The sequence below is a fragment of the Prosopis cineraria genome, unplaced genomic scaffold, assembly GCF_029017545.1.
Source record: "Prosopis cineraria cultivar Desert tree isolate PC_DT_omini unplaced genomic scaffold, ASM2901754v1 PC6, whole genome shotgun sequence".
Lineage (NCBI taxonomy): Eukaryota > Viridiplantae > Streptophyta > Magnoliopsida > Fabales > Fabaceae > Prosopis > Prosopis cineraria.
In genome coordinates this window covers 14795202-14811552 of record NW_026555337.1, presented here as the reverse complement: position 1 = coordinate 14811552, position 16351 = coordinate 14795202, and the positions used below count along the sequence as shown (strand labels likewise).

General features: G+C 31.4%; 1 protein-coding gene across 1 annotated transcript; it reads left to right on the top strand.

Annotated features, from left to right (window-relative positions):
- Positions 1-415: 415 nt before the first annotated feature.
- Positions 416-7241, top strand: LOC129314575 (uncharacterized). Its single transcript, XM_054958057.1, has 9 exons — positions 416-667; positions 1580-1703; positions 1886-1992; positions 3645-3770; positions 3861-3981; positions 4119-4203; positions 5836-5949; positions 6070-6109; positions 6647-7241. The coding sequence occupies exons 1-9, from the start codon at positions 500-502 to the stop codon at positions 6797-6799; spliced, it is 1038 nt and encodes a 345-aa protein (XP_054814032.1). The 5' UTR covers positions 416-499; the 3' UTR covers positions 6800-7241.
- The last annotated feature ends 9110 nt before the right edge of the window (positions 7242-16351 follow it).

The following is a 16351-nucleotide window of genomic DNA, read 5'->3' as shown; positions in this document are numbered from 1 at the left end:
CTGAATATGTGTTAGAAAAATATACTTCCAAAAATTATATATATGATAACTTATTTAACGAGTGTTGATTACTTTTTATTTTTTATTATCATCTGTATAATATTTGATACAAGATCATGTCTTTAAATAAAGCACGCTATTTGTATTGTAATGGATGGAAGAGAATACAAGGGAAATTGTTGTTATTTCTATTGCTTATATTTTTTCTTCATCTTCTTTTCTTTCATCTCACTTTTTTTTTCTCTATTTTATTCATAACACAGCTAATGATATATCAAACAAAATTGATAAATAAACAGTACTTTAACTTTTTTATTAAAAAAATTATTTTTATTTCAGTCCCACTAAATTAAAATTTTGGCATTTTTTTTTTTGGGGGTAACAATTACGTTATATCCCTAGCCCTTGGCTGAAATCTCCGTGAAACAAACGTCAAGCTGAACTACTGGCCAGCCAAAGTCAGTAGGACTTGGAGGAGACATCAACGTTCACAATTCCAATGGCGGAAGACCCTCAAAAGCTCAAGAAGATGGCGGCGGCGGCGTACGACTACGAGAACGATCCAAGATGGGCCGATTACTGGTTGAATGTTCTTGTGCCTTCTCATATGGCGTCAAATTCCGATGTTGTCAATCACTACAAGCGCAAGTTCTACCAACGCTACATTGTCAGTCATTTCCGCTTCGATCAAAGAATGTTTGATTGATCGTTGTTGTGCATGTGCATTTTTGTTATTCTCTGAAACTAATGAATTTTACACCAAGTTTATTTGGTTCTTTGTTTCTTGATTGGTTGTATTTTCTTCGTAATTCTCAACTTGAGCCCTTGTATGATGGGTTCTAATTTGGGCTGTCTGTCTTATTTGCAATTTCTGCCGTTCTGCTTCGGTGCTGGTTATTTTTTATTTAGGCGTTTTGTTTTCCCGGCTTCATGATACGTGTTTTAACGAGTTTGCACCTTTGGACTTGAAGTCTTCGAGTTTCAAGATTAAATATGAATGAGACTTTTTTTTAGTTTTCACAGTATTTGTTATTTATATTGTTTGTGTGTCCTAAGCCCATCAGTTTAGTTGCTTTTTATGCTTGTATGATTATCTCCTTCTACATCATGTTTCGTTGACCTATAACCTAATATGAGGAGATGAACTCTTTGATTTTGTTTCCTCAAAAATAAACTTCCGTTGGACTATCCTTTCATCTGGCTTATTGTGAATGAACTTGGGTTAAACCTGTGATGAATATGTTTATAGCCAACCTCTTAATCAATTCAATAGAAGTAGTGATTGCTTTTTATGGTGTACTTTTTAATCTCAAATTTCAACTGTTGATCAATCTTGCTTCTATTGATGCTTTAATGAGACTAGACATTGATCTTCTAGTCCAAGATAAATGGGGGACAATTTGTTTAGTTCATATTTTCCAGTTTCTTTCCTTAGATCTGATTTACTGTTTCTACAAAATAGCAATCGTTCTATAGATTATTGAAGTAATGTTTTGAAGTAGCTATAGATGTAAGTGATTTCATATATATTTTTTTAATCTTTACTATGCAATGCTCCTAATTTTACAATGTTAAACAGGATCCTGATTTCATAGTAGAACCAATGTCTACTGGCAGTTCATCCCAGTCAACACGATCATCGTTTACATCATCATCACAAACACCACCACCAAGAAGTGGCCAAGCTCATACACGAAACTCAGGTAAATTCTGTTTCTGCAATTTTATCATAATTGTGGAAGATTTGAAAAGGAAAGTGAAAAGAAAAAAGAAATGATTCTATGAAGCCTACTGCATCTTGATAGTTGCTATCCTTTGGCCCTCCTTGGATGTGAGCTTGATTTTTTTCTTTATGTCGAATGTATAAACAACCTTGATGCTGCAGGAACAGGATCAACAAATAGAACTTCAGGAACATCTGCGACCTCAGGTTCCAATCCAGCTCCTTTGCGTTGGGAGTGGCAGACAATTCATTTTTCTGCCAATGCTTGGGTAAAGTCTTTTGACTTAGCACTCTTCACATATAAATTCATTTGTGATAATTAGTTATGATTTGCCTTGCATCTGAAGTTATGAACATCTAATGACCATGTCTTAATCACTTTTTTCTTCATTTACTTTGTTTCTGAATGCTTGGTTGAATATTTATGTTTTTAGTAAAATTTTCATTTAAGATGTTATTTATCAATTAATGACATTGTGGAGTAGATTTTTTTTTTTTTAAAATGTTCAAATTCCCATTGTGTTCCCTTGTGGCAAGAAAAAGAATGTTATATTTAGGAATGACATAATTAGTATAAGTTTACTCTATATGTCTAGCAATCAGAAAATTGTGTTATTTCTTATTTCATGTTTTGGGGCTTACTTGTCAAAATAGTGAGTTTACAATCTACAATACATTGGCTGAATGATAACTGCTAATTAGAGCATAATTTGGGCCAAGCCCGACGGGCTAACCCGAACTCGCCTGATAAAAGTTAGGACCGGGTTTGGCTATATGGATTTTTTTAAAAAGGTATGATACTTTAAATCCGGTCTGAATAAACTCGATTGCTGGAATTTCCAGCTCTATGTATATGTATAGAATTGGTAATTTTAGCCAAGCCTGACAGGTTAGCCCAACTCAGCTGGAAAAAATTAGATTCAAGCTTGGCTATATGGGCTTTTATAAAGAGGGTAGGATGTTTTAAACCCGACCCGAATAAACCCAGCTTGCCCAAATTATGGGCTCTAAGCCTCTATTGCTAATGGGACTCAACCCACCTGTGTAGCCAAAACAGATAATAGGAGACAGGGAGCAAAAGAGGGAGAGAAAAGTGGGACTAATAGCCCACCAAAATAAATGAAGAAAAGCAGAAAATCCTAAGAGAAAAAGAATAGAGATATGATGAAAGAGTAGGAGGGACAAGTTAAAATGCAGTTAACAGGGATATGTAAAGGAAAATCTGAGAAAGGAGAGAAAAGGGGAGTATATCACTTTTCTCCATGCCAACTGGACTTGTATTCTCTGAGCTTGTCTTTGTGGGTATGGTAAGCCCTGTATCAGGAATTTCTCATATTCGTGTCATAGATCCTCTGTTTTGATGCTAAATTCTTTGTTCACGTTTGTGTTGATAGAAGATTCATATCACTTTATCTAATATGTCAGAACTTCGTTAGCTATCAATCGCATTCAATTAGCACCATGAATATCAATATTTATCAAAGTTATGTGACTTTATGAGTTTACTGATTTTAAAGGCAGCCTGTGCTTTGTATGTATAAGCAAAGCATCCTACTTTTTACTGAAGTTGGTTTGAGAGTGGTTATAGATGTGTTGATTGACCATATGATGATCATTATCATTCATCTGATGCAAAAAACAAGTATTCTATGGCAAAATATTATGTGGCACCAATGAGCATTTCTGGATATATCCAAATCCATTTCTTTAGCCTGCAAATAATCCCCCAAACCCCCCATCTCTTGAATAAATGATAACTTTGAATCAACTGTTTCATTTGTCATATGCTCCATGGACCTATGTTACCTTTATGATATGAAAGATTTAATGAAAAAAAGAAGACAGTTTTTGTCCTTGCTGCCAAGCTGTTTACTCATCTGTATTGTCAACCTTGATGCAATTCTGGAATCTCTTCATATAGGTGTTTGTTATTGCTATGCTTGCTGTCATTCCACTGGTACCTAGGAGTATTTCACAAAGAGCTTATCGACTTTCTTTTATGGGCACTGCATGCTCTTCTCTATACTCCTTGTACTCGCATTATGGAGTAAGTTCTCTGTTCCAACCCATTGTTGTATTATTTCATTAATGTTTTCATGTCTATCTGTTTATACTACATTGTTTTGTGCTATTGCAGAAGCCAAGAGCATGGAATTTGCAGGCCTTGCAAATGTATCTGCAGTCAATAGTTGGAACAAAGGATTTTATATACTTAATATACTGCATTTCGTTTGTTACTTCACATCTTTGCCTTAAACGTGAGCATTTGTTGAGCCACTGATTCATGGATTTTTGTTTGTTTCTTGACATTTTCTACTGCCATCAATACTTTTATTACTCCATGTCACTTTGTTGTCTTTCCTTTTTCTAATTATTGTTTAAATTTTTGTTGAAGTTGCTTTGATCCCCATTTTGTGTCGGGCACTGGAGCATGTTGCCAAGTTCCTTAGACATAATTTTAGTCGATCCACTCTGTACAGGTGAAATTTAATGTACTTTGATCATGTAAATATTTGTTGTTTTGGTCTCATGAACTAGCATGACTCTGTTTTACTAATTATTTGGGCAGCTGAGTTGCGAGTACAGATGTATTGTAGAATTAGAGACTAATGACTTGACATGCACCATACTCTGTATAACATTTCACTTCTTGTCTCTGCTTTATATTTTTTCAAACAGAAACGTTATATACTAATAAAATTTTCTTTTTATCTTGTTAAAATTTTGACCCCATCTATTGGGATAAGGTTTGTTGTTGTTGTATCTTGTTAAAATGGTGTTGACTTTAAAATTAAAGTAATTATCTGCCAATAAAAAAATTAATTATCTAAAAAATAGGCAATAGGAATTAGTGAGTTCGGGTATAGTAACTATGCTCTAATTTGAAATATTCATAATTGAGATTTTTAAACAATAAATAGATAATGAGTTGTTTCAAACCTTCAAGAAACCACCAATAACTACTTATTCTTTTCCATAAAATATTCAAACTATAACTTCAGAGACAAGGAGCAAAATTGATGTTTTTAGTTTTCAAACAATGACCTCCAGCAATCAGCATAATTAGCTTTTTATTCTTAGTGTCAGTAGCTTGTAATTAAAATATCATTGCTAGTAGGTGGAATATTGTTCTCATCAAGCATAAGACTTCTCTCTTGTTTCATAAATTCATTTACTTGGAAAGCATTAGGCTTCAGAATTGTAATTCTGTGCCCTCCCAGTTCTGCTCTATGGTTTGTCTATTGTCCTTGTTATTGGTTTCTCTTTCTCTTTCAGTTTCGTTATTTTTGTCAATTTCTGGTTCTTTTAATTGCAAGTATGTAGTTGTCTACATGCTGTGTGGTTACTTCTTCCTTTGCCCTTAATCAAATGCTTCATTGGAATGTGCATCCTATAATAATTTTAATTTTCCATTAGGGTATTTTAGGAAAAACTCATTAATCACACCTAGAACTTTGAACTGAGACTTGCCTTCAGGGACAAAGAAATCTAAAATTTGAGACTAACAAATAGGGACGGAGGAAGTACAAGAACTTTCCATCCATTTGTTTTTCCTTCATTTTGATTCTCGGTACTCATCCCCCCCCCTCAGTTCTAAGATATTTGTAGGATCAGTTATATACAAATAGAATATAGAGATATCATGCTGATGAGGGAAAAAGGAAAAAGTGTGACAGACGGATCTATGTTAACTACTCCCTCTGTTAAAAAAATTTAAGGCATTTTTAGTCTTTCGAGGTGTAATCATTGCTTTTTTTTTCTTTCACAAATGGCCCTATTGATAGTGATTTTATATTTATTATAGGGTGTTTAGTAGGGGTAAATGTGGAAAGATAGGGTTAACTTGAAAGTAGGTAACTATTTTATTAGGAGGTGAGATTTGGTTAAAAATGCCTTACATTTTTGAACGGAGGGAGTATTAAATATTATTTCATAGATAAATCACAATTTAAAACAGAAATTGTTAGCTGTAAAGATTTGTAGGAGATCCTTGATGTTCTACTCTTTTTGCCCTGATTGCAATTTTTTCTGCTTTTCTCAAATTTAATTCGAATGTAATTTCCTGTAAGTTACCAATAACTGATATGTGTTTATATTTTTCATTTGGATAGGAAATATTTGGAAGAGACTTGTGTTTGGGTGGAATCAAATACGACAACCCTCTATATCGTGTCTTCACATGCTGAGATTGGACTTGGCTTCCTTCTGATTGTATCACTACTATCGTCTGTTTCCTGATCTTTTCCCCCTATTTTATCCCTAGTTTTCCCTTTCTGCAGATTCCTTTTTATTGAGGATATTGAATGCTTCAATTTTTGTCTAATATTCTTTATAACTATATGCAGGTGGCAGCGCAACATACTGCAGACTTTCATGTACTGGCAGGTTTGTTTCATTTTCTCACTGTCATTCCTGTTCTCAACTAGTTGTCAATAGATATTGAATTGCCTTTTTGTCCATGTGATGTGTGGATTTATCATAGAAAGGCGTAACTGTCTTGTAATTAATTTGATGATATCTTTGCAAAATACATCTTGAAAAAGCAGTATTTATACATAAATACATGAATATATGTATGTACATGCATATCTTGGTGCATGTTTGGTTTATCAATGGAGAGAGAGAGGTAGAAGTAAAAATCTAAACAGTTTATATCTCTTAATATTTTTTTAAGAGCGTGGCCACGAGGGTCATTTAATTATCCCAATTTTTCTTTCCTTTTCATTGCGTTTTATTTCTAATTGCATCCTATTTTACCTGCCAAATGGGGCCTTAGTTTATATTTACGTTTCCCAGATTTTATGGTATGATTTTCCAAACACTTATGGGATACAATTATAATTAAGTCAAGTTATAATATAGTGAGATGTATCAGATCTTACGCAAAGTATTCTCTTGCTTTGCCTAAAATTCGTTTTACAGGTTTTGAAGCTCATGTATCAAGTTCCTGTTACTGCTCCTTACCATCAAAGTGTTTGGGCTAAAATTGGGAGGATCGTGACCCCATTCATCCACCGCCATGCTCCGGCGTTGAATACTCCTTTATCGGCGATCCAGAGATGGTGGTTCAGGTAGAGGATGCTCGGGAGACGGGACAATGCAAAGACCGTTTGAAATGCTGTGCCCTTCATCTTCAAATGGAAAGGACTCCATATCAATGACTTTGTAGTTTGCAGCCAGTAGAATTGAACCTTTGATATTTGATCTATTGATGATTTCGTTTTGGATTAGTGTATCTTCAAAAGTGTAGCATGTGTGAAGCCATGTTCCAACTAGTTAATCACTTATGCCACAAGGGTAGGGCATAAGCTTGAAAGCGGTGACGCTTTGGCTGTGTGCAATTGCCTTAACAGAACAATTGAATAATCAACCTCTAGCTTAAAAAACCGTTGTCTTTTTTAACTCTAACAGGTCTATTTTAGTTTCATCTTTGATGGTTAGGTAAATCGTTATCAATGTAGACCTTCATTTAAAAAGTTTCACAAATATTACTTCTTGTTAGAGAAGATTTCTGTCATTGGATTGTTTTTTGAGTTAGCTAGCTAGGCTTGTGATTTCAAGTAGCAACTTTTCTTTTCTTTTTTTTCTTTTTTAACCTCAAAAGGTTTTAGCGATTTAATTTAAGTAATAAGACATGACGCAAAGATGAGGGAGATACGAGTGTTTAAATGAGGGAATTTATGAGCTCGAAAGAGCATCCAAATGGCAACAAGTTATTGGAAAAAAAAAAAACATATTAAAGACATAATTTTAAGTATATAAGTTTTGCCGTTTTATAAATATTATCATAATTCTCATTTTTCATTTGTTTAATAAAATTCATTTTATGATATGTTAAATCAAATTATTGACATGTGTAAATGAATAATTTGAAGGGGGCATATGTGAATTTGTTCCACACACAAAACAGACACACACACATGATCACACCCACCCGCACACCTGTCTACAATATTTTGTTACTTGAGTGGTTGAAGAGAGCAAACTCAATTAAGAAGAGATTATTGAGTAGACAGGTACTCAATCAATTTAACACAGCATGCTGAAGCATGTGAGTTATGACGAGTCTGGAACATTAAAAAAAAAAAATCAAGTATTTGAATATTTATGGAAGAGTTACTCAATTAAGGTGCAAACTTTTAAGCAAACGAACACCATTCAATCAGGATAAGTTGGCGAAATATAAGTCTTTCAGGAACCGGTCTTCCAATAAGAACATTACCGGAACACATACAAGGATGCGTGACTGTTTGGGTGTCATCATATCATTCAAATATTGAGAATCCCACTCAATTAGTATCAAAATAATGAACACAGTTCTAAACATAATGTGAGATGTATCCATAAAGTCAATAAATCTGTTAATCTTGTGGATGTAACCATAAAGTCAATACACCTGTTAATCTTGCAATAAGCATGTCTAATGTCTAATGTTCATTTCCCCTGGAGTATTATGAGAATTTTACATACAATTCTTAATTTAATAGCCACACGTTCTCTGGTTCATTTGGGGTCATTAGATGGACCGCTAGGATCCTTCCAATGGAATTTTCCTTTAGCCAAGGCACCATGCTAATTCTAGTCCATCTAAAAGTTCCTATAGTCTGTGCTGATTAGAGAGAGAAGAAAGAAAAGAAAAGATGAAGCATAAGATATTTGCATATTTTAGAGCAATTTTTCTGTCATTTTTTTAAAAAAAATATTGGCGTTTAAGAGTAAATTCACAAAGCAGGCAAATAAAGTTGGTGCAGGCAGTCATGAATTAATTATCTCAATGAAACTAATAAAATCATTTTTTATTATTTTTATATTCATCTTGATCATGCATAAAAACATACTACACTGGTTTCTCCTCCTAAGAACATTACAACACTATTCCTTTTGAAATTTGAAGAAAAATGACAAAACATTTTAGGGAAATAGATTATTTCTGTACATTCAAGGTTGCATCAAGGCATATAAACTATTTTCCACATCAATTTGCATTTTCATCTCTCATCTAATCAATAGACTCAGTATCAAGAAAGATTTTACTGAGTTCATACAGCTGAACAAATCCACCAAGCACTAGAGACACTGTGCAAAGAACAAAACTCAGTCTAACAGAATCAAGTAAACTATAAATAAATAAACATGAGGACTACATATTCTATTTGCTGCATCTCTTCATTAGGCCCACATCGTATAATTTTCAAGGCAAAATGTCGTATATAAAGCTCTAACTTTTATGTAAACTATTTTCACACGCCTAATTATTATATTATAATATTATTTCAATTCTCTCCTCACTTAAAGAATAATATTTAAAGAGTATGATCAAACTTTATTTTTTTAAATTGTCCCATATTTTGAAATAAAGAAATTTTTTTAAAATTGTTTTATAATTTGAGATAGAGAAAGTATAAATTATATTAATGATGTAGCTCAAATAGCATTATCTCTCCCTTGATGTAAAGAGTTCTAAGATCGATCCCCAAGTTACTCCAAAAAAGGAGTACAATTATGTGCGTGTAATCTGTGCGATGGAAGGTTGTTCAAGCCTTGTGATTATGATGTTATCTTTATTGCCCATCAATTGTGAATTTGGGTTCATCGTTTTGAGAATAAGTAATTGACTGTGATAATTTTATTGTGAAGATTTCGGTAAAAGATATTTTGCATAACTAGGAAGTCCTTTGTCCTTGAAAACATTTAGGTTGCATTTTTGAATAAGTGAATTTAGATTAAAAATTTAAATTTAAAATTTTATATTTAAAATCTTACATTTAAAATTCATAAATTATAAATTTTTTGTTTAAATGACATAAAAACATTTAAATTATAATTTTAAAATATTCTGTTTGAATCTTAAATAATTCAAGACAACAAATAAGGATTAGCACATGATGATTATAGCAATCCAAAGGTTGAGAATTGGACATGGATAACGACACTAGAACATTCTTGTTGAGAGCAGCGTTTGGCACCAAATGACGAAGGCAAACAAATAGAAGATACTAATCATAGACCAGTCTTGGATGGGATGATGAGGATGAATAGACATAGGTTGAATGCAATAGACTAACACCTAATGGTTGTAGCAGACTGACACCAGATGATGACATTGGATAGATGATGTAGGGGGTCACGTCCTGGTCATCGCTAGCTATCCAGTCCCCGCCTTGGTTGTAACTGGATAGCCAACGATGGGGATTGGACAACGGTTGCAATCCGATTCTAGTCGACGCCAACGGTTATAATTAAAATCGATGAACGAACATGAACAAAGGAAAAGAAAAGCTCCTATTAAATTTGAAATAATAACAGTTTAAAGAGAATTTAAAATTACAAATAAATTAGGTTAAATTTAAATTAAAATATTTTTAATTACTCAAACAATAAATTTAACTTAAATTTAAATTCAAATCTAAATTCACATGCATTCAAACATAATATTAACTTTTTTTTTAATAAGGTGCTTTATTCACGAGATCAGTCCAGTGTAATTATCTTTTTTTGATAGGAAAGTTCTATGTCTAGTCCCTACAATTTTATTCAATTTTTAATTTGATGTTTTTATCTTGAAATTTTATGATTGGATCGTTATAAGTTTTTTATTTTTCTCCTCAGTACAATGAACCCTATATTATCTTAACATCATTGAAATATGTATGAATTGTATAAATCCGTAAATAACAGCCTAAAGTTAACTCAAATTTATAGCAAAATATTAACAAAAGGCAGTGACTAGGATTAAATTATAGCTTAAGTAAATTATAAAGATTTAATTATAATTTTTTAAACAATTATGATCAAATGGCCAATTGAATGTAATTATAAAGTCAAAAATTACAATGATCCCTTTTTGAATTTACATGGTCTTGACTTGGTATTGATTTTCCTTTTTGAATTGACTTTTGCATCATAAATACTGTATCTAAATTCTATTTATAATATTGAAATACTTCAAATGCTCAGATGTTCCATGAGTCTCATGCTAGGTGGCTTTTGTATCGTAAAAGCAAAGCTTTAAAAAATATGTCAATCAAATAATCTTATTGTTAAAAGAAATCATAATATTTTCAAAGTAAATTACTCCATTCAAAATTATAAAATATTTTTAAATATTATATTAAAAAGCACAAGGCATTTCTGGTTAATAAGATTTTTTAAAAAAAAATGCCTTTAATTGGAGGTATAATTGACAAGATTTTTTTTTTTTTCGAAAGAAAACTAATCCACAGATCCTTATATTGTTTTCAATTTTAAATTATGTCTTTATAGTTTATTTGTTTTAATCAAGTGCATATAATTTGATCGATTAAATGTATTTGTCCCCAAATTAAAATTACTAATGAATGATTGACTTTTTTAAAATTAAAAAAATTTTAAAATTCATAGAAAATTTGATTTAATGTTTTTAGTCAAAAAATTTTAATTTAATACAATACTTACATTTTTATTTATTTTTTGTAAAAATTATATATATTAAAAATTTATTTAGAAAGCATAACCTAATTACATAAATTTTGAATTATAAAAATTGTTAAATTAAGTCTAAAATTATATAATATTTTTTAATAAAAATATAGAATCCCTTAATATTCATTTTTAAAAGAAAAATTAAAAGATTTTAACAATTAGGGACTAACATATTTAATCTATCAAATTATAAAAGTTTGATTAAAACAAAATAAACTATAAAGACCTAGTTTAAAATTGTGTAAAACTATAAATATCTGTAGAATAATTTTTCCTATTTTTGATCGAAAAACCCTAAATAAAGATAAATATGAAAATACTGTGTAATTTTAAATGACATTTAATATATAGCAAGGCAATGATGAATATATATATATATATATATATTCCAATAAATATATATTCCAATATTTAATTTTTCCCAGACAAAGGCCTATTATCTATTGAAACATTGATGCCATGATTTAAAGCAATATGGCGAGCCAAACCAACAAGTAGTAAACTAAATACATGCCTCATTAATTTGTATGAATAACTATTGATTCTCTACGTGATATGGCTTAAAATCATCAGACTTCATTTAGCCACAAATTTTTCCAGTTCTAATGTGAAAAATCAGATCTAAATATCAGTCTCAGAAAAGGATTCTATATTTAATGTAAAAATTCTAACAAGTCACACATTATTGTGAACTAAGAAGTATCTTATTTCTTGTACTCAAGCAACAACTCATGGAGCCCACACTAGTTACAAAATAAGAAAAGGAATCTCAAGTTTCAGATTGCTGGAGCAACATGGTCTGAAAATTGAAAACACATAAATGAGTCATTATATTCCTTTACAGGGTCAGAGTGTGAACAGATGCTACTGTGATACTCAGAAGAGATATGCTTCCAATAGGTATGTCTTGCATTGAAACCATGCATGGCACGAAGCTGCAGAACTGAGAACCCATGTATGTGATTTTCGTTTTCCAGTTTTCTTTCCACTAAAACGACTATCATCACAAAATGACAATCATTTTCTGTACGCCAACTTATGTATGCAATTGCTAGCAGTTACTCCTTTTGTTTTTATATATAAGAGAAAAAAATTATATCACATAATTTAAGAAAGTTGGTTAATAATAATAATTATATCTAAAAATAAAAGAATTGGACAAAAATGCCTTACGTTAATCAATATAAGCATGCATTAATTATTTCTCGTTAATATAAATTATGAGGGATAATTTAAAAAATGTGTAATTAATGCTTATTGAAATATATGATTTTATTTATATAAAAAAATAAATAAAAAGTGGTAGTTTCTCCTACAAATTAAAAAGGAGGGAATATATTATTTTGAGGAAATTTTAGTCAACTCCTTGACCCAACACAATTTCAGTCAACCTCCCAAAACTTTAAAATTTCATTGCACACCCAAAATTAAATTAAAGAACATACTTAAATAACCTTATTATCCCTAGTAAAGCTAGGTGCTTGACGACGTAGGTAGAATGAAAATTATAAATTTATATTGGTGTTATGCTATTAATAAGAATTATAAATTTTAATTACATATCCAATTACCAAAGGTCTGCCATTGGTGATGGATTAAATTTTCAATATGATTAAGGGAGGGTTTGAACCTATAATCCCATGGTCACCAAAAATAATTGCTTGCCACAAAGCCAGCAGTACTTAGTCATGTAGTACACAACTTTATATATATTATCAACTTTATTTTTAATTTCCAAACAAATACTTGCAAGAATTTAATGGTTACTTATCAATTCATAAATGATTACTTATTAAATTAGAATTGAGAACTTATTGAAGAATTTAATATACACTAATTTTTACAAAATATTTACTTATTTTTATCACCAAAAGTTTACCAAAAGCTTATATAAAATTGTTATTGTGGTAAAATTTATTTGTCAAATTATTAAGAAAAATTTTTAAAATTAGTAATGAGAACTTGTTATTTTATAAATGGTTACTTGTTAAATTATTAATAGAAATTTGTTAAAAAAATTAATATGAAACAGTTTTTAAGATAAGTTGACAAGACCCCGTTAGTAATTAAGATCTATACTTATAACGTAAATTTTTTACTTAAAATTAGAATTTCTGAATTTTCACTTATTTAACTTGATATTTGCAACTTTTTTAAAAAAATATTAGAAACTTAACTATATATTTTTTTTTTCGGAACCTCCTGTTCTTTTCTTTCTTTCTTTCTTTCTTTCTTTCTTTTGGTAATTATTCTTTGTAAACCCTTTCATTGTAATGTAGAAAACTAATTTGTTTTGGTACCCCAAAAAAAAGACGTCAAAAGGGCAACTTCATTTATAATTCATCAAGAACACTATTACAACACAAATGAGGATCACCTTCGGGCATCATCATTTTAAATACTGAGAATCCCCCTCAATAGTTATTCAAAATAATGAACATAACACTCAATAACCAATTCTAGTGCCTAGTCTCCAAATTCCTCTGACTCTGAGTATTCTTTCAAGTTACTTCCAATTGAGAGAAATTTTCTTTTCTTCTTGTCCCCTTTGGTGATAAAATGGTTACAAGCAAGAGGATAACTCCAGATTTTTTTTAACAAAAACTAAAAGGCCACAGGAAAATCCATGTAAAATGATGACAAATCAAGTCATGTTTGAGTACAAAAAAATTCCTATACCCACGTTGAGTGAAAAACAAAAATCGTTATATCTAAATTATCATACGAAGATTGATGTGTAAGCCAATTAGCGTATTTATTTGCTTTCTTTGAAGACATGATTAAATGTGATTATTTAGTCTCTCATGACGAATTCCCTGATTTTCCTAATGATTTAAATGAGGGAATGACTATAAAAGAGTTCATGTTGAATGAGCGTAAGAGTTTTAAGAGAATTAAAATACAAATTTAATCAAATTTGTCATCCCAATAAATTTTGATTCCTTCAAGGATATTCATTAGTTCTGCAACGGTAACAGAGTGGTAGCTAAAGTATTTTGAGAAGCCCTTAATCAAATTATCTTGGTTGTCTGAGATGAGGCTATCATAAGAATTAACATCATAATTGTTAACTGATGAGCTGTTGATATTAAGTCTTACCCAATTGGCCAACCTTCAACTCTTTTGCCTTACAATAACATGTAGTTGGGCGTTGATTGGAGGTTTAAATCATCAATATATAATGTATTCTTTTGAATACATGCCCCCCCCCAAAAAAAAAAAAAAAATTAACACACGACGTACTTTTGCACCAGTCCATAACTTTTCTATCCCACCTGCAGATTCCTATATCTTCATTCCCATAATTACAGAAACTACACGCTCCACCATCTGTTATGTCATCTGCCTCCATTTCCTCTCACTGTTGTTTACAAATTTCTCTTTAACTGCAAGCCAAAGAAAAACTTGAGCTCTCAGTTCACGGCCATTTATTCCCACACACCTGAAGTTATATTTTCCTTCTTTCAACAATAAGTATTAAGTAGAACATATAGGCTATGATAAATTAAACCTGAGACATGTCTTCAGCAACAAGTGAAAACCTCCCTCTGAAGTATCCTTCTAGCCACTGTCTTTGGTCTTTGAGGCTGGTCATCGCCGTCGACCTCCGTCACTCATCGGACACTGCCAAGCACCTTCACATGTACAGAGACGTTGACGTCAATGGTTTTTAAACTGAAATATCTCAGAGAAACGGAACAAAAGAAGAAGAAGAAGAAGTAAGAAGAAACAGAAAATCTGACGCGATGGTCCATAATCCTTCTCTCGTTTCTGAATATTAAAAAAAAAAAAATGTGAACTTGTCAAGACCATCCCCCGAGGACAAGCCCCACGGGAACGATCGGTTACGGTAAAGCAGAGACCGACGGATTGGTACAGCCAGCCAGCAGTCACGCTCTGGTAGTGATCTTCGGTCATCAGATCATCCTTGTCGTTTCTTGGGACCTTGAAACACAGAAAGCCCCACATCATGTAATTTCTACGGTAATATATTTTATATAAGGCTATCACTTTGACGCGAATCCGCCGAGCTATGTAGCTGTAGCTTATAACCTGAGAGGGGGCATCAAGACAACGGGACATTTCTTGAAAGAAGCTATTTGAGGGTTGATGCCGAGCAGAGACTCGGTCACCTGTCCCAAAAGTAAGGGGCATGAGCCTGTAAACGGTGACGTTTCGGCCGTGTGCAATTGCTTTAGCAGAGCTATTGAATAATCAATTTCTAGCTTCAGGACCATAGTCTTTTTTCTACATCATTTCTTTACCTGTATTCGGTTTGTTCATCTTTGATGGCTAGGTAATTTACTGTCAATGTAGACCTTCATTTGAAAAATTCCACAGATATTAGTTGTTGTTAGAAAAGATTTTTGTCATTGGGTTATTTCTTAATTAGCTAGCTAGGTTTGTGATTTCAAGGAGGAGCATTTTTTTCTTTACCTCAAAAGGTATGAGCGATTTAGTTTGAGTAACAAGGTAATATGCTGGTCACCTAATTTATGGAAATATGATTAATATATCAATATTCACATTTTTTTTGGGTATGATAAATACTCTAATTTAAATCCTCTATACTCATGTATTCTTACATCAAAATAAATATAATTTTCTTTATATATTAGAACTTTAGAAGGGGTGAATATTGTAATTATATAGGTTAATACTAACTAATTAAATAAAATTCTTTTATAATGTCTTTTAAATATATGCAGCAAAATTTATTTCCAAAAAAGTTATCTTTTAAATATCATAAAATTGCATTTTTAAATAAAAAGAAATGAATTATGTGGAAGAGTAAGAACAAAGTCAACGTAGAAAATAGTTTTGGAAAAACCACTCGTAAATTAGACTTGATAATATTCACATATGAATTGAGAGGTGAACTACGATACATATATCTTTCCATGAATATTATCATTTTTTAATTTTTTTCATAAAATTCATTTTATGATATGATAAATTCAATATGTCTCTAAATTTATATTTTTAGACTTTAAATTATCAACATTGGAAGGGTGATAGATATGAATTTATTCTTAATAAATTATACATGCATACACATTTTAATAAAACTAACATTTTAAGTTGATCTAGTCCACTCAATTAAGAGAAAAAGTGTCCAACTGCATCAGCCCTTGACCTCATGAAACTTTGACTTAATTTGCTCAA